Below are 26,559 nucleotides of genomic sequence, written 5' to 3' on the forward strand. Positions count from 1 at the left end.
CATGTGATCCCTGTGGAGGCGAGCGTTTCTACCTACGCCTGCTGTTGACAGTCCGGAATGTCGGTTCTGGGGGCCCAGGGCCTACAGTCCTTAGGTCCTCGGATGACATGGTACATTCTGCCAATAACAGTCCCCTTTTTCCGTGGCCGCCACACACAGTGCCGTAGCATATCCTGATATAAATACGTCGGGTGACTCTCACGGCGGGCAGCAGCATTGTAGTTGAAGTAGGCCATGAGCTGACTGCGCGTGTTGTCGCGGGTTACAGATGTCGCCAATCTATCGGTCCTACACGTAGAGGGCTCGGGTGCAACAGAAAATGTGGTATTTCCAGAGGTCGTCGCTTTCATACAACGGAGTCAGCTGTACAGGTTAATTATATGTATGGTTATAACCAATAATATCAAAATGAGCATATCCTATCAACTTCCTGCGATTAGCTTACTGACTACCTACGGACTTCGCCTTCAAGCCGCCCGAGCGAGAAGGTGGACGGCTTGTAGGGTTCATTGTCCAATGGTCCAGCAACACAAGCTGTCAGCCCAATACCCATCGTATGGAAGAGCTGTATGATAGTACTGCGTAGTATGGTAGTTGCGTCAGGAAGAGGTTCGGAACAAGTCGTTGCCAAGCCTTTGCATGTCACCCCCGGCCGAGAGGTATCCATGCCAAGATATGCCAAGCCTTTCCGGCGCGGGGAACGGTCCGAACGGACTCGTTTTGAGATACGAACCATCGACTAGAGCTGTAATTCAGGATCGATCTGAGCGGGATGATCAATGACTGAATCAATGATAGTTAGCGATTTTTAAAGACTTACAAAAGAGCTACTTCCAATGGCAATAGTTAGGGAAAAGTACTAAGACTGGCCTCGTATCAACGAAACTAAACAGGAGGATCAAGATAGGTCTATCGGAGCAGCTCACCCCATAGATATCAGACAGGCTCCACTATAATCAGAAAAGGGCATCTCGTTCCGATCTATGGCCAGATCAGACAATACAGATAAGATTGATAGAAATATAAGAATAATCCCACAGTCCCACTACAGAGACACTTGATCCTCTCATAGAAACATCAAACCTCCATATAAACCTCCAAAAATGGAAATCGCAATCGTTGGCTCCGGCGTCATCGGCCTAATGTCCGCCCTCACTCTCACGGACGCGGGCTATAAAGTAACAATCATAGCCCGCGATTTACCCGGCGACGATAGTCAAGACTGGGCAAGTCCATGGTGAGCATCCTATCCGATCCCCCAGACTCCAGTATGCCCGGCAAACGCAAGCAAAAAAAAGCAGCAATCTAAACCCATCTTCCAGGGCCGGCGCAGCAATGTTCCCCCATCCCGACGCCAAAGGACAAGACCTACAAACAGAATCCTTCAAATACTACTGGGCATTGGCGCACAGAGATCCCACCAGCGGCGTACAGGCGAGTCTTGAACTCTTCCCCAACTTTCTCTCCTTCATCCCCACAAACTAATATGCCCCCAGGTCCTGAAAGCAACAGAATACTACGACGACCGCGACAACGACACGAGTATCTGGTACAAAACCCTCGTTCCGCGGTACAGACGTCTCAAAGAAACCGAGCTACCAGCCGGCTCCAAGCTCGGCTTCGACTTCCTCACCATGACGATAAACCCCTTGCGATTCCTCCCCTGGCTAAAGAAAGAGCTCGAGCGACGCGGCGTGCGCTTTATCCGGCGGACACTCGAGACACTTGACGCCGCGCGGACAATCGCAAACTGCAGGATCGTCGTGAACGCATCCGGACTCGGGGCTTTGCAGCTCGCTGGTGATGAGGATGTAATGCCGGTGCGGGGCCAGACGATGTTTGTGAAGACGGATATTGATTTTTTGAAGTTGATGCAGGGGTCGCATTATACGTATGTGATTCCAAGGATGTATTCTGGGGGTGCGATTATTGGGGGCGTTAGTCAGGAGGGGAATTTTGAGAGGAAGGTGGATGAGGGGTTGAGACCGGATATTCTGAGGAGGGTTAAGGGGCTTTTGGGGGAGAAGGGGAAGGAATTGGAGTTGGGGGATGTGGAGAAGGATATCGTTGCTTTTAGGCCTTCGAGGAAGGGGGGGTATCGGGTCGAGGTTGAGGGGGATACGGTGCATGCTTATGGGTTTGGGAGTTTGGGGTATGTGTATAGTTTTGGGGCTGCGGAGAAGGTGAGGGAGTTGGTTAGGGGGTTGGAGAGGCAGAGTCGGCTCTGAGTGGGTTGGATTGATATCAGAGATCGGAGTAGTTTGATATTGCATGCACATCTTCTACTCCAATATTCTGTGTCTTGGACACGTCTTCACAGTAAGTGTGGGATAAGGATGGAATAAGACGAGGTAGCCTCGTTGATAGCTAAGGTGTTGCCAGACAAATCTGCTTCATTGAACATGATGGTTGTATCAATGTCATGGATGAATAAGAGAAGCAATGAATATTCATGAAAGGTAAGATAACGTATTCATTGTGCAATATGAGAAAGCCAGATCGAACTCCATGTCCAGATTATGGACAGGACACAAGCAGAAACCCTCCGCGCAGACGCCGATTAGAGCCAATAACAGCCCAGGGAAGTGATCTGGGCTTTGATGACCATGCAATTACTTATAATGCTAGGAAATATTCGTCCACTAAGTCGTCGGTCCAGCACCGGCTCCGTTCCCGGCGTCATGGCTCTGGCGGCGATGAAACGGGTGTGTTCCGAAATGAAATACCTTCTTCACGGCATTGGTGATGCTGTTCTTCCTCCTGCCCGGTGGTGGCGCGTCCTCGGATGGTTCAGGCTTCTTCGGTACGGATGCATCGTCGGCAAGGACAATTGAAGTCGTAGCTGGTTTTGGCGGCCACTGTCCGTCTGCCTTCCAGCCTTGGACCATAGCCTTAGTCAGATGGGCGAGATTGACGGGAATGGTCGGTGTCATTCCTTGCACGACGACCTTGGTGTAGATAGACGGGTAGATGGCGGGATTGATAGTTGCGCGGACTGCATTATCATTCGAGATGAAAGGCGGCGCGACAGGACAAAGTGGCTCATCGAGCTCTTCTTCCACTTTCTCTTCTTCCGTCTGATCTTCCACGGCCGGTAGGGTCGTTAGTTGAGCGGTCGCTGGATTCTTCTGATCCGGCTCCGTGATGGTGGTCTCCGATGACTTCCGTTTAGCTCCCTCGTCTGGCGCAGTCGACAGCCCTTCCTCCACGTCCCCTTGCTGTCCCGAAGTCACGTCCCCTCGATGCTGGAGCTCCTCGCTCTTTTCTCTGTCTGCGACGGAAAGAGAAGTCACTGTCTGGGCGGTCAACTCAGGCATGTCAACGCCATCACTGCCCTGTCCAGGCGTAACGGGCGCAGCTGAAGTCGCACCACTCGCTCCCGGTTCAGCGCCAGTGAGCTCATTTGCCGTACCTGCCTGCACATCTCCCACCGCCCGTTTTCCATCCTCGGCCCGTATCTGTCGCCGAGTCTTCGCGCCACACCACGCGTCGCGCCTGGCCATCCACAAACGCAGTCCTTCGTTCCATGCCATTTCATCGTCCATTTGGCGACGGCGTTTCCGACGGCGCTCAATGCCGACATCTCCAGAAGTAGTCGGCGCAGCTAGCGGTTCATCTTCGCGCTCGCTGTCTGAGCTTTGAGGCTCGAGTTCTGAGGTGGGAGTGTCGAATTCTCGGGCTCTCCATTCGCAGACTTCGCGATTATGGCAGAGGGTGCCACTGGCGGACGAGGGGGAAGGAACTCCGGACTCAAATTCCCAGTCATTACGAACGACTTCTCTGACAAATTGTTTGGCCTCACGGACGGAGCTGTCGCGAGACCCGGTAGCCAGCATTTTTGCGATCTCTTGCTGAATGTGGGGGGGGGGGGGATTGATCTCGGGCGGGAAAGTGGGGAGCTTAGTAGCAATTCCTTTCCCTCGCCCGTGCGCGGGCTGAGCTGCGTGAGCAATAGTAAGCGAAGCAAAATGGGGAAATGCGAAGAAGAAGAGCTCACCAGAGATGGAAGGTGGCGGATGATCAGATTCAATGTCATCTGGCACGTGCCCAAATGCGGAGATACTTCTCCACTCTTCGGATTTGCCCTCTTGGCTTTTCTCTTGTTTTTGAGGATATTAGTATTACAGTATTGTCTGAAGTCCTATCACTGTCGCTCTATAGTCTATACATTCTTCTCTGGCAACTGACAACTGGCAATCCAAACCCTTGGCATTCAATAGCATAGAGAAACGAGATGACGGCATTTCTTTGTTCGATGGGAAATCGAAATGACCCAGCACCGAGCGGTGCTATTGACCCTAGTCGATCTCCTATCAATATAGCAAGTCGCTATACCTACCTATCGGATTTCCTATGCCACGTCTTGGCTTTCCCCTTCTGTTTTGGTGGTACATTTTTCAAAGTAGGGAATGGAGAAAGGGCCAATGGCTCTTCAATATTACCACAGTTATACATAGAGCAGGACAATAAAAGCGACCTAGCAATACACGATAATGATACAGCCCAGTAACATAAGATAATGGCCACTGAGACCAGGCAATAAGCCAAAGTCAGTACGGGACTCTCCCAAAGGATCTCGTGTCCACAAGAAAGCAATATAGAAATTCGGGCCAGACAGTTCCTCCTGTTGACATTCTCAAGCCGGTGCCATCAACTGCGTGCGGATGCAAATTGCATCCTCAGCTGTCGAGAGAGGTCCCAATTGCGATCGGCGTGACAATGTACGATGCGGAGTCAGGTTCAGGTGATGATGCTCCGGCAAAACGGTCTCGTAGTCGTCGACTGAGCGACAGCCGCGCTTGACTCTTTTCGCCGATACACCAAAATCATTCTGCCCACCCTCCGGGCCTAGCTCCGGGTCACCGGGGCCTTCATCCTCATGCGGGTTTCCACGGACATCACCGGGAGGTCCGGCATTGCCTGTATCATCGGGTCCTGGATATGCACATTTGATGCCCCTGTTGAACCGATTGGCGCGACTCATTTCAAAATCAAAGTCTGAATCATCGTCGTCATCCTCAATCTGATCGCTGGTGTAGAGCTCTATCAGCTCTTGCAGCTGTTTTTTGATCTCGAGGACATGTGTTATCCCCACTTGACGAGAATGACAACAGAGCCGGACAGCCAAGCGAGGATGCAACTAGTCGTTGCAGACAAAGCAAAGAGGAACCCCCGAGTATTTCAAGAGCCAAGGGCACTGCATCGTCATGGCGTTGTTGTTGCTCATGGTTCAGGCCATGACGCCTTCTCGTTACGAGTGGCAGATGAAGATGACGGAGCAATTTCGCAGCTATATAACCGGAGCAATGTTAGTCATTCAGCTTGATACCAGCGGACATCGAAGAAGGAGGTATCACAGTATATACAGAAAGCAAGAACAGGCCGAAAACAGACGAAAGGCCACACTTACATTTCGATTCACCGCGAGATTGGAAGCGAGGGTCTCAGCATGGCTAACCACTCAATCCCGCGAAGCTCCATCGCCCATCGGTGAACACAGTGACGTTGGCATTATCGCCATAGGTGAGAATGCGAGGACGCAGCGACGCAAGAACATCCGAAAGCAAGTCCGGGGCCAGTCACCTGTTCTGGATATTTCCCAGGAGTTGGAATGCGCCTCGAGTGTATACATTAGCTCGCCGTGCCATTCCCTGACCTTGGTGCGGTCTTCAATGATCACACCGCTGAGTGTTTGGGAAGTTCCCTGGAAAGAAACGGTTCCAACATGACGGTGCTGTCATAGGCCAGGTCTATTGGGGAAAAGAGTGCACTTAAATAGAACAACAACTATGGAGGAAGAAGAGAGAAGAACAAGAAGGAATCGGCCAAGAAGCTATTTATCCCACTTCTTGTCACAGGACTCAAGACAACAACTATCAGGCATCACACACTGGATGGTCACAGCATTGCAGTTTCTTATCATAGATGGCTCTGAGCTGATACCTCACAGTCTCTGTGAAGGCTCCAGATTGTGTAGCCGTTGTGACAACAGTCTCCCCGCTGATTGAAACTGCTCGGGATCGTGGCAAGTGCCTGGAGCCGACACAACTTGCCGGGCCCGAGTACCAGAAGGAGAATTGGAGGCAGGGGAGGTTGGTGGACGCATTGTGCCTGTGATCGCCATTTTGTGAGTTCGGGAGTATATATTTAAGAACGGTGGACAGTGCAGAGATGGGGGGATTTCATGAAGGAAGCAAAGAGACTTACACCACATTGTAATCGACACCAAATCATTCCTCTAAGATGGGCCTAGCACACAGGCGTGCCTTGAAGCGCGCAACAAAGCCTTTTTCGTCCGACTTGTAGTCGAATGCCCATCTTAGAGGAATGATCTGGTGTCGAATACAGTGTGGTGTAAGCACCAGCTCTGGGTTCGGCAGGAAGTTCAGGCAAAGCGCCTGCAGATCCACTGGCTCAACACATCGGACATGCCAGCTGACGGTTTGACCAAACCACTCACCAGGACCAAGCATGAGGCCTTCATCCACCAACTTGGGATGGAAACAGTCCCCCCAACTCTCTCTTCTTCTTCTTGAATCTTTTTCTCTTTCCCTTCCTTATTTTCTTTCTCTCTACTTGACTTTCTTTTGAATTTTGAATTTTGTACATGGCGTAGCTTTCCTGGGAACCCCCCGCGCCAAATCCTCCATGGGATTCGAACCGCTGCACGCGAGGCAAATAGAGAAACGGGTATTGGGTCTCAGGAGATTCAGGACTTTAGACGGAAATGGACGCTATCCGAGGAAGGTCTTCGATCAGAGCCTGTACGGGCTTCCGGCCCTTTAAGAGTCCATCCGTCTAAAGCCCTGAATCTCCTGAGACCCAATACCCGTTTCTCTATTTGCCTCGCGTGCAGCGGTTCGAATCCCATGGAGGATTTGGCGCGGGGGGTTCCCAGGGAAAGCTGACTCGTAATGAAGTGAGCATTTTCCGCCGTCTCTCGCTGACGGTGGCGGGCATGCGTACACAAAGGAGTACTGGGATGGTTATGTACGGAAACTTTGGGCTCAAACCGCCACCTTTTATCGCTGCCACACCGTAGCCTAGCTCTGAAGGGGCACTCGGTTGATTTGGTGAAGGACTTCCTCTCCGTACGCCGTCGATTCCGGTAAGCCTGGCTCCGAGAGCAATGAAGGTAGATAGGTTTACCCTTTGTTGACCGCTGAATAGAGATCGCGTAGCCATGGGTGCTAGCAAACACGTTGATCGACTCCAGCGCCTCCTTGTAGGTGGTAAAGCTGAGGTCTTCGGGTGGAGTAGGTAGCGATATGAGAGCTGGCGGTGCCTCAGTAGGCACGGGGGAGGACTCGGCAGGGAACATGAGAGAGGCCTCGGCGGGCATAGGAGAGAGGGCATCCATTGTTGGGAGTGTCAAAACTGCTAGCAATGTACGGAGTACTGTAGTTAGTAGCGGAGAATTGAGAAGTGAGAGAAAATTGAGCAAAGGAATAAAGGGGTTCACGTGATTTAGGGCTAAGTGGAATCCCATGTAGAAACGCATGATAAATTACAATTTTGTCTATAATACTGCGCCAACCGCATTGGGACTAGAGGGTGTGCCAAATCGACTTTGGGGTGTGCCATTAACACTACCCATATGAAGAATGAAGACGAGCAATGCACCCCAGACAACGTATCTTAGCTCCGCCGATCATTTCCCCAGACTTGTCTATGCTTGGCCCCCACTGACCTCCTTCAAGACGACCTCCCAAGTGAGCTCCTCCAGACTGTCCGCATGAATTGAGGCCTGAATACTGTTAAGAGTACTTTTGAAGCACATCGCACTACTAGCATAGAGCATGCACAGCTTGCACCCCACACAAGTCAGCTGACTGCCACCCTTGAAGGTACCTGCAATCCCAACTCACCTTAATAGGAGCCTCGCAAGGGCCCCAGTGGACAAAGACAGTCTTAGTACTGTAAACGCAGGTAGCATTAGCGGGGGGCACATCCTGCCATCTCTGATCCAAATCAACCACTTACCGTCTTCCTTCGCTACCAAGATCATATTCCATGTCGTAGATGGCATAGCGCGGGACCGGGTTCCCCTCTTTGTCAACTGCAGCTGCGAGTCTCTGCCGGAATGCCTCAAAGCCAACTTCGGTGGATGATTCGTCGACTATGACGCGCTTGTTGTCGTCGGAGATCTTGAAGATGATGAACTTGGGTTTGGCGGATTTGCCGTATCGGAGCTCGTTGAATGCATGGATGCATTCGTCAGCGACGGAGATACTGGTGTTGAATTAGTTGGGTTACTGTTATAGTATAACAGCGGTTCTGGGGGCCCTGGGGCTAGAGACGAACCCGGATGTAGTCTACAGAACTCAGAGGCGTTAGTACTGCTTGGTTTGGATATATCCGATAGGAAGTACATACCGACATGTTGGAGTCAAGTAACCAGTGTTCTAGATGAAGGGAGGAGATTTAGATGAAGTAGACCAAGGTAGATTAAGAGTTGAAATTGAGAGAAGGGAAGCTACGTTGATCATCTTATATCCCCATCCAACGTGCGTTTGATCTGTTTCTTTACATGCTGCCTGGATAGGCTGATGGATTTTATCCACAGACTACATATGGAAACAAGGGTCTTTGAGATTTGTAAGTAGGAACGTTGTGAACTGTGCAACGCTGGAAACATCTCTGCCTGCGGCTCTACATACAAAGCCTTTGTACTGCAGTTTCACAGCATTGTGTCACTGCGCAAACCCCATAATCATATTGCCAGGGCATTTCCGTGCTGTTTCCAATTGATAGTTCGTACATAAATTTACATGCGAACATCGGATCGTAAAGCCGTAGACACAGACAATGTGGTCCATTAGATCGTCAATGCCGAGGTGGATCTTGGACTACGTATTGCCCAACTAGGCATCATCAGAACCAGCCAAAGACATTCTACGATTGTGTAGGAAATTGCATCAGTCTAGAGTCAATTCTGAGCACCATCTAACTAGGCTGATAGCGCGAAAAACAGCAGTATACACAAGTCGAATAATGGTACAGGTCTATCATATCGCTAAAAGTACAGAGGGAAACCCCAGGGCTTCCCCCACACGTAAAACCCCAGTATACAACCCAATGAAAGCAAAATCAAGTCCGGACACGCGCTGAATCAGTCGAACTTTCACCAGCAGGACCGGGAATGAATCCCCAGCCAGAGCTCTTCTGCCGCCTCCCCTTCCGGTCACCGTATTGCTCATCGAACTTCCGAATCGCCGCTAGCGATGACATATCTTCACTAATAGAAGCGCTGATTTCTTCCAATCCACGTTCAAAGTGAGTACGCGTCAGAACACGTCGCTCCGGGTAGCTGTATGGCTCGTCACCGGTGTGCTTGGCTGCTGCCTCATTTTCCTCGCGGACGCAAGCCAAGGCAGCCGCCACTGACAGGTTCTTCAGATCGGACCCGGAATACAGCGGTGTACGACGGGCTAGTTCCGCAAGATCCACGGCGGCATCGAGCTGCTCCTCTTTAAGGTGGATCTTCAAGACGGCGAGACGGTCTTCCTCGGTCGGCAAATCGACTAGGAGTCGACGGGGCAGACGGCGGAGGACAGCATCGTCCAGATCGAAGGGTCTGTTGGTAGCGACCATGATGAATGCGGAGAAGTCGTTCATACCGTCCCACTCGCGCAGGAACTGGTTGATGAGTTCGCGGTGAGAAGTGCGGCTGCTGGCCCCGGTGCGCGAGCAGAAGATAGCATCTGCTTCGTCGATGAAAACGACGCAGGGACTGAGCTTCTTGGCGAGTGTGAAAATGGCTCTTACGTTCTTCTCACCCTCGCCGACGTACATGTCGTACACATCTGAGCCACTGATTTCAAGGACTGTTGCGCCGCTCTCGCGGGCCACGGCTTTGGCGAGGAGCGTTTTACCTGTGCCGGGAGGTCCATACAAGAGCAAACCGGGGATCTTGTCGGTGGCGAGGACACCATATGTGAATGCCTCAGGGCGGATGAGTGAGAGGGAGGTCAGGGTCTTTAGGGCTTCAATGATCTCGGGGGGCACATGCACATCATTGAATGTAGTTCGGATACTCTTTGCGTCGACGACACCATTCAAAAGCTTTTTCTCGTGCGTGTTGCACGTTTTGCGCAAGGAGCTGATCAGCTGATCGCGACTCTGTCCTGCCTCTGCAGTCTTCTGCTTGGGAGACTTCTCTTTCAGCCATTCGTTGGTGGCTCGATCGCCTTTGTGCATAAGCTCGATTCCACGTTGAATGTGTTCGAATCCGAGAGGCTCGTTGGCTTCCGCGCAGCCAAGTGCAAGAGTAGCAATCCAGTGGACTTGATTATAAGACCAATAGCGATCCTCGATCCCGGAATCTTTGATAGTCGAAGGTTCCAGTGGCCAAGCGCGATTGCTCAGAATATCATCTTTGACAGGCAAGGCCTGTTCATGTAATCGGAACCGAAGCATGCTCTGCAGGTGGCGAATGTTGATAGCCAGGGTGCGCTTCTTTCGGTCCTCTACGAAGACCTTCTCAGCGGCTTTCGAGCTCATGGCTGGAGCTATGAGCAAGGTCTTGGAGAACGGGTCGTCGAGAACATTCTGCAGAAGACTGGCGCCATCTTGCGACGGCGAATGGTGAATTTCTTGAGAAGTCGTTCCGATTAACAGAATCTTAAACCCTTCTCCTCTCCGTTCTTGAATGATTTTGTGCAGGAGTGAAATGAATTTCGAACCCTCTCGAGTATTTTGAATGTCACGGTAATCCTGTATGTGCAAAATGATGTCTCGAGATGGCAAAGCCTTGCGGGTGATCGCTTCGGCCTTTTCTGTCGATTCAGTGGAGGCGGGTACAACTACCGGGCTAGGTAATCCGAGTAGCTCGTTGACTAGCTGGGCCCACCGATTATCCGCACGGAGACCACTTCGTGAGGCTCCAGCCCCAGGGTCGGGGTCTGTTTGGCCATTGATCGATCCCCCAAGGAGGGTTTTCAGCCCAAGCCAGTTTGGAAGCGGGATGTCACCTGCTTCTTTGCTGCTTTCAATTGTGATGAAGCGAGGCGCACCAATGTTGCCGTGCATACCTCGGGAACCACCTCCAATCTCAGAAACGTCATCCTCGCCGTCTTCTTCGGGCTCTTCGAGCTCCGACCATGACGGTGTGGTGGAAGTTCGATATACATCGTAACCGAGAGACCGAATAGGCGAAGTGACTCCAGCATCTGCGAGATCTTGCTCGCTGAACAATTGTGCAATGTCCTGGGCATTGAGGGTCACCAGGTCCGCGCCCAAATCATGGGCAAGCTTTTTGACAACCGCATCTAAAAAGGGTATACCATCATTACCGGGATAGTGTAAAGACAGATGTGACTTCTTCACCGAAGGCTCTTTTGCATACTTTGCGGGTGGTAACCGCAAGCCTGCTTTGACAGAGGCCCGCAGCTCTTCCCAGGTTTCCTCGGCCACCGCATACCGATTTTCTGCTGCTTCCGGCGGTTCGCTGGACGCAGAGGGGTCTGAATCACCACCGGAGGCCAATCCCTCACGTTGTACATCCTCCGGGTCCTGTACTAGCCCCGACTTGGCTATCCTAACTTGCTGTAGTTGTTGGGCAGCACAATCTTCATGGCCGTGTGATATCGTATTGTACTCATAGAACCATGGCGGGACTGTTGTCCTGGATTGAGAAGCTTGCGGCGAGGACTTTCGATTTCTCATCGCCCTGCGTACAGCAGACCCGTAGGTTTTGGTGACTGATTTGGCAGCCTCTGGGGAGGTAGAAGGCGGCGACGGGCCATTGTCCGAGATGTTTTCAGTTTTGAGGGAAGGTTCTTCCACGATATTCGCTGGCGCCGTGGAGTCTGCATCGTGAGGGTCCCGGGGCGGAGAGGCGAGCCATGTTCGTGAAATGTGGAATCGTCGCGCGGACAGCGGTGCGGAATAGCGGCGGCGAGCGACAAATCGACAAGGGCGTGCAACGGACAGCCGAACCTGTTGCATTGACGAATACATCCGGGACTGGGTCGCCGGAACTAAATGTGATATTCGCCGGAAGTAAGTGTATACCTCAGTCACGAGTGGCGCATGGCTCCTTCTCGGTCCCTGCGAAGGAGGAACTCACGGTCACGTGGTCAAATATTTTCTACTGTACCCATGGATTTCACCTCCCACTATCAGAACTCACTTGTTGGCGTTTTGAGGTGACAGATCAGACGTTATACTATCCTGTGCGCTATAGGAATTCATTAGGGCTCGGTTTCCTGGACAAATCCTCAAGTTGTCAGGCATCCTACCTGGGGAGAAATCTTCTATGCCGCTCCTTGTGACGCCAAAACACAACCTTGGAAGTTGACAACAGGATGTAAAGTAGCATATAGGAGGCAACTGGCGATTATCTCCGGAAAGGACACTGGTATGTCCAGATAGAGGTCATGAAAGCTATGACTTCATACCTGGTCTAAATTGTCGCAGGTTCCTCGTCGCGGTCAAATGCTCCTCGTCTGATAGCATCGCTGCCCTTATTCCGGAGATAATATTGTGACAACGTAGGTAGATTGTACCATGAAGCAACTAGTTATCCAGTGACTAACTAAGACATTGGCTGTTTTCATCGAATATTTAGGTTAGGGTTTTGATGGACGCCTCCAGTGTCAAGGTACGAAGTACCTCGCAATATCTCAACTCGACTCATATAAGAATCAAGGATCCCCGAAGCTATAGCAAATGACATTTGTGGGCGAAACCAGCGTTCCTGAATTGTAGTTATAAACACGCTAGTTTCATAGTCACCGGCCACCAGGTGCAAAGGTAAGGTTAGTTGTAATGATTCTAGGAAGTCTAGCTCCAAGCAGGCACCTGCCCGGGCGAGCTGTAGACGAAATCTGCCTTTGCAAGAAGGCTCGAGTCAAAGCCTTGGTATGGAGGCAATTGCGAATCTTGACCTAGTAGTATGTGCAGAAACAACAGAACTCTTCCGGCCTTCAAAGGTTGACCATTACGATTCGAACAAATGGCATTATGTGAGGACGGAACACATCCAAAGGATAGTTAGTTAGAGCCCGAAGGGTGATATCATAAAAAGTACAAGTTGGGTGAATTGTTACGATGTGAGCTTGTAAAGGCATTCAGAGATAATAATTGTATTCAAGTATTCCACAGCTATGTATCCAGGAACACACAGGTGTGATGGCGAATTGATCATCAGAAGGAAGGCAACGGAAATCTCTACACGGTTTTGCGCATTCAGAACAGGTCTGTGAGTTTACATCCGAAAATTTTTCATCACTTGATCAATTGGCCATCACAACCAGCGATAACCGGTTTCGTATCGTGTCCGGAGAAAATCTGTGCTGAGAGCGATATTAGTAAAAGCTCAACAAACGATATTGTGATATGCATTGCAATAGAAGAGTTCTCAGACAAGATATACTGGCAAGTAGCAGACCAACCGGGAAGGGAGGTCCGAATTATCTCCGCATGGTCGATTTGGAGGGTAAGAAGTAAAGGGTTTGTCATCCTTGAACGGATCGGAAGTGCAGATGCAGGCAAAGAGACAAAACAGAGAATATCTCAACTTACATTAAGCACCAGGTAACAGCACCTGAGCTGTCAGGTTAGTGGCGAGATGAAGCATGGCAATATCGAATGCCACCTTTGAATCAATTGCAATCAGCATTAAGAAAGCGCTTGAAACCCAGATGGATCAATCGTATAGCCAAATGCCAAAGTCAATGGAGACTGTGAGCAGAGCAGCCATTGCGTAAAAGAGATGGAAAGAAAGAAGAATGCAGCACACGATGCAATGAAGAGAGCAAGGAGTCTTCCTAGCAGTCTTCACAGTTGTGTGCCACAGAAGAAAATGAAAGACGAGGATGAAGAAGAAAGAGAAAGAAAAAAAAAGTTGTGAAGAAAAGGACGCGAAACTGACCACGTGATACCCCAATTAGGAATAGCGTGTGATTGGAATCGAGCAGGAGACTGAAGTGAGGGAAAAAGCCTCAGAAAGAGACAAAATTTGGATATTTTGTGAAAAAGATGAATTTTGACAAGATCTCCATATAAATATCTATTTCATTGTAGCTGTCTTCCTGCATTTCTGCTTAATCGCGTTGTCGTCTCGGTTAGATCCTCCACCTACGGACCCGGATCCTCCGTCCCCAGTTCTCTCTCTCCCACCGGGCGATCATCCTTAATTCCTGACCGGGCGTTCGCAACAACCTTAACAACCTAATATCAGATCCCTGAAGAAGACACCATTTGATACTTGTGAGTTGTTGCCTCTAAGTTATTCTGACTGGTTGAAACCCAGCCCCTCCACACTACATTCTCTCTCCCTCTTCCCCTAACCTGCCCCGTCATTTTTAGCCTTCAACCCGTTATTCTCTTGTAACCACCCCCCAACTGACAGCAGTCCTGCTTGAGCTTCATAGGAGGGAACATCTCTCGTGCGGGTGAGTGACTTGGCCAGGAGGCCCCCGATCGATACCTCAGCGCTTCGCGTCTGCTGAATACCGGTCCAAGTCGCTCGCTACGTCTCGGCCCACTCTAAACGCTAAAAGCGGCCTGTTGTCTTTCACCCCAGTCGCACTCCTCGCCGCGTCTTTCACACCGCTTTTCTACCATCGCGAGCGATAACCCTGAAGTCTCCCACGCGCGGTGACTTCGTTGCTCAGCAATGATGATGACACAGCCGTTTCCTGCCCACCAAGGCATGCCGCAGCACGGGTTTCCCCCCGGCCACCCAATGGCTGCGCAACACCCGAATGGACACCCGGGACCTGGCATGGTGCAACAAATGCATCCTGGTGTATCTGCACCAGGAGGACCTCAGGTTAGCCAAGCGGGTCCGATGATGGGTGGCATGATACCGGGCGCTGGGACAGCTGGACCTGGCGGCCCAGGCCCGAATGCTCATGCTATGTCCCACCTAAATCCCGCGCAGGCGCATATGCTTCAGAACCCTCAGTTCCAACAAAACTGTTAGTATACAATTTGCTAGGATTTACAGGCAATGGAGCGTGAAAGCTCAGGTGTAGGGGTGGTGCGATCGCTCTCCGTGGTGATCCATGTCCTCCGCCGCCCCAAACCTTCTTCCAGCTGTCCTGCCCGAACACAAATCGCTTACTAACTCCATTGATCAATATATAGTCGCGAACAACCCACATCTCTTACATCAGCAACAACAGCAACAACAAGTACTACGGCAACGAATGATGCTACAACACCAGCAGCAGCAACAGCAACAACAACAGCACCAGCAACAGCAGCAGCAGCAGCAGCAGCAACAACAGCACGGCCTCCCCGTGTCAATGCCGAATGGTACACAAGGACTCAATGCGGCTCAAATGGCGGCGATGCAAGCAAACCCTGGAATGCGGCCCGTCAACATGATGCATATTCCGCAGCAAATGCCACATGGCCAACCGCCAAGTCTCCAGCAGCAGCAGCAATTCTTCGCGATTCAGCAAGCACAGCAGCAAGCGCAGCAGCAGCAGGCACAGCAACAGGCGCAGCAAGCTCAGCATGCCCAACAACAGGCGAACAACGGACAATCAGGGCAGCATACTCCGCAACGTACATCGGCACAACCCTCCAATATGCATGAACAAAGCGCCACTCCGCAGTCGCAGCATGGTGGTCCGCAACCCGGCGGTGGCGGCACCCCTCAACCTCCTCAACCTCCTCAACCTCCCCAGCCGCCATCCACACAAGCCCCGCAAGCGCAAGGTCCGCCTCAGGGCCAGCCGACTCCTAATGCACCGCCGCAACAATTGCCACAAGCTCAACAGCCGGGTCAACAGGGTCAACCGGGCCCGCAGCAACAGCCTCCCCAAAATGCCCAGGGCCAGCAAGGCCAGCAACCGGGTCCGCAAAGTCAACAGCTGACTCCCCAGGAGGCCCAAATGAAAGCACAGCAACATCAAAATGCTATCATGTTGCAGCAACAGCAGCAGCAACAGAGAAAGAACCACGCGATTTTGACCCTTTACGCCTACTCTGAACATCTAGGCAACTTCCAATCTCGCAATGAAGCACAAGATCTATCATATTGGCAATCCTTTGTTGAACGTTTCTACTCACCTGGTGGTGTGTTGCGGCAGGGCGTCTGGAACAATTCGACCGGATCTAAACAGTTTGAGATCGCAACTCCCGCTCTGGCTCGTTATTACCTGACCCAGTTCACGAGTGGGATTAGTCAAGTTCAAATGATGGTGGAAGGTGCTCGCGAACGGGAAGCTCCTAACGGGGGTCATTATGTGGAAGCCCCCAAATGTTCATTCATTTATTGGTTCAAGAATGAGTGTCAGGTAAGCCGCCTAATACATGGTCTTCTTTTGTCTGCTCGCTAACCTGATTTACCTTAGCTTTTCACAAACGGCACCCTGCGCGCGCATTTTGATATGCACAACAAGCTTGAGATGCTTGATCTTCATGTTCATAGCCACAACGAGTTCATTCCGCGGTCTCTGTTGTTGGCCCTAGAGGCGGATTCCCAAAAACAAAGTCCCAAGGTCCCGAAAAATGCCAAACGCGCCCAGACTAAGATGACACCATCTTTAGCGCTGCCAGAATCCATGGTGACTGCCATGGGAGTACCTACGCCAGTCATGAGTTTCATGGAGGTAGCCGAGACCATTGCCCAGATGCAAATGCTGTTCCAATTCTCGCAAGCCAACCCTCATCTCTCACCACCCGACGCGCTGCGAAACCTTGTCCACTCCCTCCAGGTGCACAATGCTCCATTCGTGTCACCTCAGATGCCTATGAACCCTGGCATGAATCCGGGTATGAACCCTGGCATGAGCCCAAACATGAATCCAAACATGAACCCCAACATGAACATGAACCCCGGCATGAATCCGGGCATGAGTCCAAGCATGAACCCAGGCATGAATTTGGGCATGAATCCTGGCATGCAGCCCATGCAGAATGTCCGGGGCCATAGTATGGGAGCCCCATCACAGTTTGCCTCGCCGGCCATGGCCCATCTCGGTCTCCCTGGGCAGCAAGGCTCGCCTCATCTGACTGGTTCAGCCCACGCGAGCCCAGCCCAAAGCAACCTTGCCGGCCCCCCAGGGACGATGCAACCGTCTCCAGCCGGTGTGAACAATAGTCCAAATGTAGGTGGCAACAAACGTCGCCGGGCAAGCACCGTCAAGATGGAGTCCGAGGACGGAGGAGTCGAGGCTAACGGTGCCCCGCAACAGAGCCAACCAAAAGTAAAGCCCAGCCCTCGGGTGACGAAGCGACAGAAGGGTGCCGCCGCCTGATGCTGGGAATTGCTTTTGTACCATCTAGCTCTATTTCATGGAATTGGCGTACGGCTTAGCACGACATGTTGCGCCACCTCCTTATTCACCAACCCATCTGGGCCTCTTTTTCTTCAGAGACCTTCTCTACTTTTCGGCACATGACGACTCAATCTATAGTTGATGGGATTTAATCAGTGCTTGAGGCCCATCTGCCATGGATGTGGCATCAGGCCTCGTCAATCCCACTCAATTCCGACTTAATGTACTCTATTTTCCTTTGGAGCGTTTTCTTGGGCGGCTCGGGATCATCGCCTGCCTTTGCATGTTTTCACTTCAGTTATCTCTCTTGATCCTTTTGCCATTTTTGGGCTTTGATGACTTCTCACTGGTCTTTGCTTTCGTGTATTGCTGTTTGACAGTCTGTTTTCCCTTCTCATTGAACAGACAGAACTATTGATATCCGTGTTTGGCGACTGACATGGCGTTTGGCTTTCTTTGGGGACTGCGTCTGCGTGCATTGGGGTGTTCCATGTTCCATTGATCTGTGTCCTCTCTCTGCCGCTATTTGACGAATCCATAAATATCTGCTTTCCGTGATCATTGTAGTCTGTACGAAGATATGTAGGATCATTCAGTCTAGCAACAAAGCGTGATCGACAGGCTGTATTGTCCCTTTCCACCTTGTCCTCGTTTATCCTTACACACGTCTGGATATTAATATTCTACCTCTTTCCAGCAATCATATACCTGCCATTCAGAGTATTTACGAGGAGCAGATATCCAATTGATTCCATCTACAAGCCGAGCGGCGAACTCCGTTCGGAGCGGGCATTTGTTATCTATCAGCTTCCCCCACCTCCAAGACACTGCCCCTCATCTATTTTCTTTCCTTTCCCAACATACAACGCATGAATATATAATACTTTCACATATCTAAAATGGCCCACTCTCACTCCCACGATGCCGGCATCGACCATACCCACGATGACCCCTTCAACGGCCACGGCCACTCACACGATATCCTCGATGGCCCAGGCTCCTATATGAACCGCGAGATGCCGCTGATCGAGGGCCGAGACTGGAACGACCGTGCCTTCACCATTGGCATTGGCGGGTATGTTTAGCTGCACTATTCTCCTGTCTCCTGTCTGTCAGCTGCGATGGTTTCGGGACAATCAAGCGCGTTGAACCACCGACTGTAGATGTATATCCAGCAAACTAACAAGTCAATTTGAATCCCCACAGACCCGTGGGATCAGGCAAGACAGCTCTGATGCTAGCTTTGTCTCGCGCTCTTCGAGACGAGTATAACATCGCCGCAGTCACGAACGATATCTTCACAAGGTAAGCTTCTCACACTCTGTCGCTATAACCCTTTCTCCCATGATACAACGGCATTGATCTATACCATCATACCCGCTACCAGATTCACCACTAACCCATGCGAAATAACAGAGAAGACGCCGAATTCCTAACCCGCCACAAAGCGCTCGCCCCGTCCCGTATCCGCGCAATCGAAACAGGCGGCTGCCCCCACGCCGCCGTCCGCGAAGACATAAGCGCCAACCTGCTCGCCCTGCAGAAGCTCCAGAAACAGTTCTCGACAGATTTGCTGCTCATCGAGTCTGGGGGCGACAACCTGGCCGCAAACTACTCGCGAGAGCTGGCAGACTTTATCATTTACGTGATTGACGTTGCGGGCGGCGACAAGGTGCCTCGTAAGGGCGGGCCGGGGATTACGGGGTCTGATTTGCTGGTTGTGAATAAGATTGATCTTGCGGAGGCTGTTGGGGCTGATTTGGGTGTTATGGAGAGGGATGCGGCGAAGATGCGGGAGGGTGGGCCCACGGTGTTTGCGGTTGTGAAGCATGGGAAGGGGATGGATCATATTGTTAATTTGATTATTAGTGCTTGGAAGGGGAGTGGGGCTTATGAGGTTAGTTTGAAGAGGTGGAAGGAGGGGGCTGTTAGGGGGTCTGGGAGTCTTGAGGAGTAAATGGACCTCAGTGGATTCCTGGGGTAAGAGTTGGATTGGCTAAAAGGGAGGCAGTTAGGATGTTCAATATATTCATTGTCGTGTTGAAAGTAGATAATACACGTAGATGACTGCTTTTTCCCTCCGAATACAATCATATTCCCCGAGAACGCCTGGAATGCAGCTGTCGCCAAATCTCTATGTCACAGAAGCCGAAGGGCTGGGTATCTGGGTGCTTTAGGGCAGAGGGAATTGGCTTCCTCTGCTCCATAAGATATCACACAAGCAAGAAAACAAGCTCAGTGATCTCATTTGGCGAACCGGGAAAGAGCAGGCCCCAGATCCATACGCTCCTGCTTGAGCTTGTCCTTCGTACGAGCAGCATGTTCCTTCCGCAACGTCTCGGCCTTGAGACGCTTCTCGTCGATAACGTTCTTGCCACCCTTCTTGCGAAGGTACTTGCGCAGAGCACTGTTGCGACCACGACCACGGTTCTTGAGCTTCTCCATGTGATCCTCGGGCTGGCGATCTGGGTTGCGCTGCTCCTGGTACTTCTTGTCGTTGACAGTATCGAGCTTTCCAATGATGTTGGGATCGAGAGAGATCATATCCGGCTGCAACTTGGTGAGCAGCGAGTGGACCTCGTGCTCCTGGCGCTGTCGGACGTTCTCGTAAGGGTTGGCCTCCAGCGAGTCGAAGTTGGGCTCGCCTGCGCCGGGGACGATAATGCTAGCGAATCCTTGGTCGTGTCCGACACCGAGGATATCTTCGTAGGGGCACCAGCGGACGTTCTCGATGTGCTGGCCATCGCCGCCCCAGGCCATGTAGGGGCTCTGCACTTTGCCTACGTCGGCTGAGGCTGCGTCGAATAGGCCGCGCCACACGCTCATTTGAGTGCCCCAGCCGACTGCGGTCAGGCCGCGGTCACTGATCGCCACGGATGCACCGGGCTGGTAGCATGAGTATGAATGCACCTCTCGGTACATGCGGATGTCCCACACGTTCATCTTTTGATCCTGGCCCGTAGTGACCATGTAACGACCCTGGCGATCCATTGCAATTGACCGAACAGGTCCCTGGTGTACGAGTGCTTTTACGAGGTGGGTTTGAGAGTTGGGTGACCAGAGGGTCACAGTGCCATTCTGGTGTCCCACATGGAGGATGGCATTCCATGGGTTCTGGGCGAGAGCGGTCGGTTTGCCCAATCGCGTAGGCAGTTCAGCGACGGTCTGGCCGGTGGAAGTATCTGTGTATTTGAGGTGGCCGCTCATTTGCTATTTGGAACAAGAGATATGATTAGCTGTTGGTTCTCATAGATATCCAGAAATCGACGGTACTCACAGCGCTTGCAAGAAGGAAATGATAGGGCAGGAACTCGAGGAAAAGCGGTTCTAGGTGCTTGCTCAGGCAATGAATCTCAGTTCCCTGGCGATCGTAGATATATGTGTGCTTCTTCTGCGCAACAGCAAAGAACTGGTTGTTGTGTAGCCAGCGGGCATCCCGCACAGTCTCGTTCAACTGCAACTCGCAGCCCAGCTTGCCCTCGCGCCAGTCCATCGTCGCAACATGTCCCTTCCGTCCGGCCAGCAGCAGGTCACGTCCGTTCCGAGTATAGTCCATGCGATATGGTCCCATATCTGGGAGCTTTAATTCGAATCCCTTCTTGGCTGTCTCAATTCCGACGCTCTCCCGAATCTCGTCCTGACGAACTTTGTATGTCCGCTCGAGTTCGCCTTCGGGCTCGAGGAATCCTTCCGAGTGCTCAAGCAGAATCTCTGCATCCTTTGCTTGAAGGACCGCCTCCTTGTGCTTGAACTCCTGCCTTTTGAGATTTGCGCGCAATTTCTTGTCCCGCGCACTCTTTGCATTGACACCTTTGCCTCGTCCGTAGATTTGCTCGGCTGCTGCGAGCCTCATCTTCGCTTCGCGATCATCGTTGGTGACAGCCACCTTGTTGGCTGAGTCGGCCATTATCTGGCAATTTCTCGAGCTCGTTTGCGAGGTAAACCAGGAAGATTAGAAGGCGGATGAGAATCGTAGCTCCAAAGAAAAAAAGTGTTTTGCCCAAAATCCGCCAAGATTTGCTCTCACCGCTCGCTTATCCTCCACTGGCGAATTTTGTTTTCTTATCGTTAACCTTTTTTTTTTCGAAAGAGGCACATTCGTTTTTCTCGACTATCTGCCAGTGATTTATTGCTCTGGCTTGATACTTGCCAGTTAAGATTTGATTAACTTCAATCTGGCCTCACTTCCTTACCGATTCAAAGGGTCTAACGCCAATATGGCGCCTGCCCAGACGGTGCACCACCACCGCTCCACTACCAAGGTTTCCCACAAGCCTTACAAGAGCAAGCATGCCTCTAAGGGTGCGCTGAAAGATCTCGCCAAAGGTCTGATTCTTGAATTGTCTGAAATATTGAAAATCGCAATTTTAACATTCATACCCCTCTAGGCAAAATCGAAGGTGATGAGCGGGGCGGTCGTAAAACACCCCACCAACAGCTCAAGACGAAACTCGATCGCCGCAACACTGCCCGCCAAAGACAGGCATTGAAGCACCAAGAACGGTCCCAAGCTACCAGCATTTTTGCCGGCCAGAATGGCGCCCCTCGTCATGTCGCTATCGTGCCGTTGTCCGCCGATATTGATACCGCCGCTGCTATCTCTTCGATCAATGAGAGTGTTGATATTTTGACTGATGTCTCGCCCGACGGTCCTACTCGTGTGCGCATTGATCGTTTCCGCCAAAGTGTGCAGTACGTTCCTGCTAAGTACGATATGTTGAGCGCTTTGGATGTGTGCCGTATGGCCGATTTTGTCGTATTGGTGCTGTCGTCTGAGGTTGAGGTTGATGAGCAGGGCGAGATGCTGCTGCGGTCGATCCAGGGCCAGGGTATCTCGAATGTGTTGACTGTCGTCCAAGGTCTCGACAGGATTGATCCTCCCAAGAAGCGCCCTCAGGTGGCTTCTTCGTTGAAGTCGTTCATCAACCACTTTTTCCCCTCTATCGAGAAGGTTATGTCTCTCGACTCGAGACAGGAATCTTCCAATCTTATCCGATCTATCTGCACTGCTTCCCCCAAGGGTATCCGCTGGCGTGATGACCGCAGCTGGATGTTTGTTGAGAATGTTAAGTGGCCCGAGTCTAACCTGGAAGTGGTTGATGGCGTCGTTATCACCGGTGTCGTTCGTGGAAAGGGCTTGAAGGCAGACCGCATTGTTCACCTCCCCGGCTGGGGCGATTTCCAGATTGACTCAATTACAGCGGCGCCGCTAACGACTACCAAGGCCAAGCGGGATGATGCTATGGCCGTTGACTCAAATGACACACAGATCTTGGACACTCCTTCTGCGGACCAAGATGACATGGCTATCGTTGCCCCCGAGGAGATCGAGATGGTGGATGACGACATGATTTCCATGGCTGAGACAGAGAAGAAGGGTGTTCTGCTGGACGACTATCACTACTTCTCAGATGACGATGCACACATTCCGCCCGTACCCAAGAAGTTGCCTAAGGGCACCTCCACATACCAATCAGCTTGGTATCTCGACGATGTTTCCGACTCTGGATCTGACATGGAAGATGAGGATCAGCCCATGGAAATGGACACCACCGGAGCACCCGAGGATGGAGTGTTCCCCGACAACCAGGACGCAATGACTGAGGGCGGTCCCTCAGAATACCCGCAGTCAGAGATGTTCCTTGATCCCTCCCCCGAGGACGAGGCCCAGGAATTGGCCGATTACCGTGCCAGCCGCAAGACCGAAGCCGAAGAGGACTTGGAGTTCCCCGATGAGATTGAATTGCACCCCAACGCGCTTGCTAGAGAGCGTCTGGCCCGATTCCGTGGATTGAAGAACATGAAGCTCTCCCACTGGGAAACATCCGAGGATCGTCCCTACGAGCCTGAAGACTGGCGCCGCCTGCTGCAATTCGCCGATTTCAGGGGTTCCAAGAACCGCATCATGCGAGAGGCTCTCGTCGGAGGTGTCAACCCCGGTACTCGTGTGGATATTCACCTCCGCGCAGTTCCCTCCATCCTGCGCAACGGCCCTAAGCCGACTTCGCTCTTCTCTCTGCTCCGCCACGAGCACAAGCACACGGTGGTCAACGTCAACATGACTCTGAACTCCAGCTACGAGCAGCCTCTGAAGGCTAAGGAGCAGCTCGTAGTCCAGTGCGGTCCCCGCCGCCTGGTTGTGAACCCCATTTTCTCCTCGGCCGACAACACGCCGAACAACGTCCACAAATACGACCGATTCCTGCACCCTGGTCGCAGCGCCATCGCATCCTGGATTGGACCTATGACCTGGGGTTCCGTTCCCGTACTCGTCTTCAAGAGCAAACAAGCCGAGACAGAAGACGGCGACGAGGAAATGGATACAGATGCCAAGGAGGAATCAATCGCTCTGGACCAACTCGAGCTGATCGGTACCGGTACCGTCGTTGCCCCCGACCAGAAGCGTGTGGTTGCCAAGCGCGCCATCCTCACTGGCCACCCTTACAAGATCCACAAGAGAGTCGTTACCATCCGCTACATGTTCTTCAATGCCGAGGATGTCCAGTGGTTCAAGGCTCTCCAGTTGTGGACCCGTCGTGGTCGCAGTGGTTACTTCAAGGAAAGTTTGGGTACACATGGTTACTTCAAGGCTACCTTTGACGCTAAGATTAACCCGCAAGACTCTGTGGGCGTCAGTTTGTATAAGCGTGTCTTCCCTCGCAAGGCTAAGGCTTTGGAGTCGATTGCTGCGTAAGCTGGTGGAAGTAAGGTGGTGATGGAGAGGTGGATGATATGATACCATTTGACTGAACTGATTACATGAGGGTAGTTTTGCTGCTTTGAAGGAGGCGTGAGACACCCCAAAAGTATATAGACCTGACCTGAGGCATCTTAAAATGATGAATTACGAACCTTTCGCAATCAATTTCGGATTTTGTAGAATCTCAACGACAATCGGTAATTTGACTAATTGACCCCCTACAACCTAATGGACCGAGGTATCAGTTCCATGGCCCTGCCCTTATGTGTGAGTGGTACCTAGAGGCGGCCATGGCGAGCGACTGAGGCTCAGCAGAGTGTAACTGATCTTGGATGCAGCTCCGTGTTTACCTACGTTGAACACATCCATGCTATAACAGTGTGATTGGTGAGAACAGAGACAGGATTGCGTTGGTCTGTTCATTTCCAGACCGGAAGCATTTCAACATGAGTAATGAATCAAGAAACCAAAAACTAAAGGGTGAATATTCTCTAGACAACATGCGCGGGGAATCACCAAAATAAATCGATCGCCATTTAAGAAAAGTCCTCCTCCGCCTCCTCAATGTTATTCTTGATCCGCAAGAGGAGGGTGGTCTTCCACTTATCCAGCTTGCTGAGCTGATCATACTGGAACAGCTTGTCAGCGAACGTCTCCTGGTCACCGGCTTCAACAGCCTGGGTGAGGTCCGTGAGAAGCTGGTGCTCCCTTGTAGAGCCGAAGCTAGGGTCGAGTTCACGGTATGATTCCAGTGCACGGTTGGTCTCGACAAGATCCTAAGAGTGAAAGTATACAATCAATACCCTGCCTGTTATAGATGAGACGAGAAGGGGAGAAGGAAACTTACTTTCGTGGCAAGGTGGCAGATGCCTGCTTTGAGGAGATAGTCCTTCACAGACCATCTCATCAGATTGTTGTTAATAGAGGCGCGGCCGATGCGCTCGAAATTGGTGATGGCCTTGTAGTAGTCACTGTCCAAAGCAGCCAGGTCCGCAACTTTGAGATAGTGCTTGCTTGCAAGACTACAGATAAGATGTGTTAGCTGTTGTTGCTCAGATGTACCATATCGCAACAGAAGTTGAGGGATTCGTACGCTTCAGCATTGTCGCTCTCGAACCACTCAGCAGCCTTCTCGTACGCATCCAGCGCCTTCTTCATATCTCCGAGCTCCACCTCATACAATTCAGCCAGGTATTGCTGCTGTGTTGCCGCGCGGCGCAGGTTTCCCTTTAGTACGTAGTGCTGAATGGCACTGGCAAGAACGCGGGCAGCATCCTCAGGGTCGGACTTGCGGTAAACCTTGAAGGCTTCCTGGAGTGTGTTGGCAGCATCGTCGGGCTCGTTGAGGTTCTGGGTCTGGATAGTTGCAGCTTTTTCGAAAGCCTGGCCAGCCTCTCTGTCTATTCATTCAAGTCGACTATCAGCGATCCGTCTAGGAACATCGAGGCAACAGGATGGGCAGGCGGCGGGGTAGCTCACTCATTTTCTGTACCCGGAATGCATTTGCAGCCTGGGTGTAGAGATCTGCGGCGCCCTCATATTTCTCTGTTCGTCCTCCAAACCAGCTGAAGCCGCCGGAGGCCCCGGATAGCGCTTTGTCGGCCTATAGTATCATCACAAGGGTCTAGTCAGCTATCCGGGCGATCGTCATTGCCGACACAAACAAGGCGGGGAAGGACGCATACCTTTTGGAGTAGGACACGGGGATCTTGAGACATATTGAGTGTATGTGTCTATTGTTCCTGCAATAGGCAATAGTCTGTAGATTATTGATGTGAAGTGGGAGGAGGTGGCTGCACGGGGTTGCTGTCGATGAGAGCATCGATCGGCGGGCCCATGGAGGCGGTGTCTTCTATTTTTCGGCTGAGCTTCCCCGGGCCAGATGTCGAACTGCTTGATTCCTGCTTATTTTCAACGTTCAACCATTTTTGCACTAGAGATCTCAGATTGAGTGGACTGTTAATCAATAGATACACCACAATCTCTAGAACTATATACAGACAAGGTTCCCGGTACCAACAGTCCACAATGATCTCTCCTCGCATTGGCGCTCGACTCGCGAAGTCGCTACGTCCAAGTCCATTCCGCCTGAACGCGACGTTCACTCGCTCCTACCCCGATAAATCCGACAATGCAAGCATTGAGTCCATACTTGGCGCGCCAAACTGGTCTGTCAAGTCGCTTCTGCCGGACCCAGCTTCGAAACCACCACCGTCAATCACGCCGAAACAACTGCACCATCTGCTGCGCATCTCGGCTCTTCCCCAGCCTATCGACCAAGAGGAAGAGCAGTTGATGCTGGATACACTTGAGTCCCAAATTCATTTCGTCAAAGAGATGCAACTTGTCGATACTACAGGCGTCGAACCGTTAGCGAGAATTCGCGACGAGAGTCCCGCTGCTATGGAGGAGGCTAAGATCGGACTCGAACAGCTGAAGGAGGCTCTGTCTAGGGAGAAAGTCTCAGGACGACGGAAAAGGATCGAACGTGTCCCAAGAGAAAGGAATGATTGTCCGGATGGAACAGCTTGGGATGGGAATGCACTTGCGTGCGCAACCAAGAAAATGGGGAAATACTTCGTTGTCGAGATTGGCAATTGAACTACGCTTCTCACAGTT

General features: G+C 51.6%; 14 protein-coding genes across 14 annotated transcripts; 6 read left to right on the forward strand and 8 right to left on the reverse strand.

Annotated features, from left to right (window-relative positions):
• Positions 1-1,103: 1,103 nt before the first annotated feature.
• Positions 1,104-2,228, forward strand: N7515_005457 (FAD-dependent oxidoreductase; the record flags this gene model as incomplete). Its single annotated transcript, XM_056666201.1, has 3 exons — positions 1,104-1,237; positions 1,323-1,428; positions 1,497-2,228. 3 exons carry the CDS (start codon positions 1,104-1,106, stop codon positions 2,226-2,228), a joined length of 972 nt encoding a protein of 323 aa, XP_056519797.1.
• A 414-nt stretch (positions 2,229-2,642) lies between these two features.
• On the reverse strand, positions 2,643-3,836 carry N7515_005458 (DUF4050 domain-containing protein; the record flags this gene model as incomplete). The annotated part of the gene is made up of 1 exon (XM_056666202.1): positions 2,643-3,836. The coding sequence occupies one exon, from the start codon at positions 3,834-3,836 to the stop codon at positions 2,643-2,645; it is 1,194 nt and encodes a 397-aa protein (XP_056519798.1).
• An 800-nt stretch (positions 3,837-4,636) lies between these two features.
• N7515_005459 (uncharacterized protein) lies at positions 4,637-4,984 on the reverse strand (the record flags this gene model as incomplete). Its single annotated transcript, XM_056666203.1, has 1 exon — positions 4,637-4,984. The coding sequence occupies one exon, from the start codon at positions 4,982-4,984 to the stop codon at positions 4,637-4,639; it is 348 nt and encodes a 115-aa protein (XP_056519799.1).
• A 1,246-nt stretch (positions 4,985-6,230) lies between these two features.
• Positions 6,231-6,473, reverse strand: N7515_005460 (reverse transcriptase (RNA-dependent DNA polymerase) domain-containing protein; the record flags this gene model as incomplete). Its single annotated transcript, XM_056666204.1, has 1 exon — positions 6,231-6,473. One exon carries the CDS (start codon positions 6,471-6,473, stop codon positions 6,231-6,233), a length of 243 nt encoding a protein of 80 aa, XP_056519800.1.
• A 236-nt stretch (positions 6,474-6,709) lies between these two features.
• N7515_005461 (uncharacterized protein) lies at positions 6,710-7,360 on the reverse strand (the record flags this gene model as incomplete). Its single annotated transcript, XM_056666205.1, has 1 exon — positions 6,710-7,360. One exon carries the CDS (start codon positions 7,358-7,360, stop codon positions 6,710-6,712), a length of 651 nt encoding a protein of 216 aa, XP_056519801.1.
• Positions 7,361-7,669: 309 nt separating this feature from the next.
• N7515_005462 (actin-binding ADF family protein) lies at positions 7,670-8,382 on the reverse strand (the record flags this gene model as incomplete). Its single annotated transcript, XM_056666206.1, has 5 exons — positions 7,670-7,807; positions 7,869-7,917; positions 7,984-8,232; positions 8,305-8,315; positions 8,377-8,382. 5 exons carry the CDS (start codon positions 8,380-8,382, stop codon positions 7,670-7,672), a joined length of 453 nt encoding a protein of 150 aa, XP_056519802.1.
• Positions 8,383-9,090: 708 nt separating this feature from the next.
• N7515_005463 (ATP-binding protein) lies at positions 9,091-11,949 on the reverse strand (the record flags this gene model as incomplete). Its single annotated transcript, XM_056666207.1, has 1 exon — positions 9,091-11,949. The coding sequence occupies one exon, from the start codon at positions 11,947-11,949 to the stop codon at positions 9,091-9,093; it is 2,859 nt and encodes a 952-aa protein (XP_056519803.1).
• Positions 11,950-14,659: 2,710 nt separating this feature from the next.
• On the forward strand, positions 14,660-14,932 carry N7515_005464 (uncharacterized protein; the record flags this gene model as incomplete). The annotated part of the gene is made up of 1 exon (XM_056666208.1): positions 14,660-14,932. One exon carries the CDS (start codon positions 14,660-14,662, stop codon positions 14,930-14,932), a length of 273 nt encoding a protein of 90 aa, XP_056519804.1.
• A 226-nt stretch (positions 14,933-15,158) lies between these two features.
• N7515_005465 (LIM domain-binding protein) lies at positions 15,159-17,219 on the forward strand (the record flags this gene model as incomplete). The annotated part of the gene is made up of 2 exons (XM_056666209.1): positions 15,159-16,256; positions 16,314-17,219. 2 exons carry the CDS (start codon positions 15,159-15,161, stop codon positions 17,217-17,219), a joined length of 2,004 nt encoding a protein of 667 aa, XP_056519805.1.
• Positions 17,220-18,139: 920 nt separating this feature from the next.
• N7515_005466 (urease accessory protein UreG) lies at positions 18,140-19,197 on the forward strand (the record flags this gene model as incomplete). The annotated part of the gene is made up of 3 exons (XM_056666210.1): positions 18,140-18,315; positions 18,447-18,545; positions 18,657-19,197. The coding sequence occupies 3 exons, from the start codon at positions 18,140-18,142 to the stop codon at positions 19,195-19,197; spliced, it is 816 nt and encodes a 271-aa protein (XP_056519806.1).
• A 287-nt stretch (positions 19,198-19,484) lies between these two features.
• N7515_005467 (WDR46/Utp7 family protein) lies at positions 19,485-21,147 on the reverse strand (the record flags this gene model as incomplete). Its single annotated transcript, XM_056666211.1, has 2 exons — positions 19,485-20,450; positions 20,518-21,147. 2 exons carry the CDS (start codon positions 21,145-21,147, stop codon positions 19,485-19,487), a joined length of 1,596 nt encoding a protein of 531 aa, XP_056519807.1.
• Positions 21,148-21,457: 310 nt separating this feature from the next.
• Positions 21,458-23,934, forward strand: N7515_005468 (small subunit rRNA maturation protein TSR1; the record flags this gene model as incomplete). Its single annotated transcript, XM_056666212.1, has 2 exons — positions 21,458-21,566; positions 21,629-23,934. The coding sequence occupies 2 exons, from the start codon at positions 21,458-21,460 to the stop codon at positions 23,932-23,934; spliced, it is 2,415 nt and encodes an 804-aa protein (XP_056519808.1).
• Positions 23,935-24,476: 542 nt separating this feature from the next.
• On the reverse strand, positions 24,477-25,658 carry sec17 (alpha-soluble NSF attachment protein SEC17; the record flags this gene model as incomplete). Its single annotated transcript, XM_056666213.1, has 5 exons — positions 24,477-24,716; positions 24,788-24,962; positions 25,034-25,340; positions 25,420-25,543; positions 25,626-25,658. 5 exons carry the CDS (start codon positions 25,656-25,658, stop codon positions 24,477-24,479), a joined length of 879 nt encoding a protein of 292 aa, XP_056519809.1.
• A 310-nt stretch (positions 25,659-25,968) lies between these two features.
• On the forward strand, positions 25,969-26,541 carry N7515_005470 (Aspartyl/glutamyl-tRNA(Asn/Gln) amidotransferase C subunit; the record flags this gene model as incomplete). Its single annotated transcript, XM_056666214.1, has 1 exon — positions 25,969-26,541. The coding sequence occupies one exon, from the start codon at positions 25,969-25,971 to the stop codon at positions 26,539-26,541; it is 573 nt and encodes a 190-aa protein (XP_056519810.1).
• Between the last annotated feature and the right edge of the window lie 18 nt (positions 26,542-26,559).

This window comes from Penicillium bovifimosum (assembly GCF_028826915.1).
Source record: "Penicillium bovifimosum strain IBT 22155 chromosome Unknown utg000005l_segment0_segment0, whole genome shotgun sequence".
In the NCBI taxonomy this organism is placed as follows: domain Eukaryota; kingdom Fungi; phylum Ascomycota; class Eurotiomycetes; order Eurotiales; family Aspergillaceae; genus Penicillium; species Penicillium bovifimosum.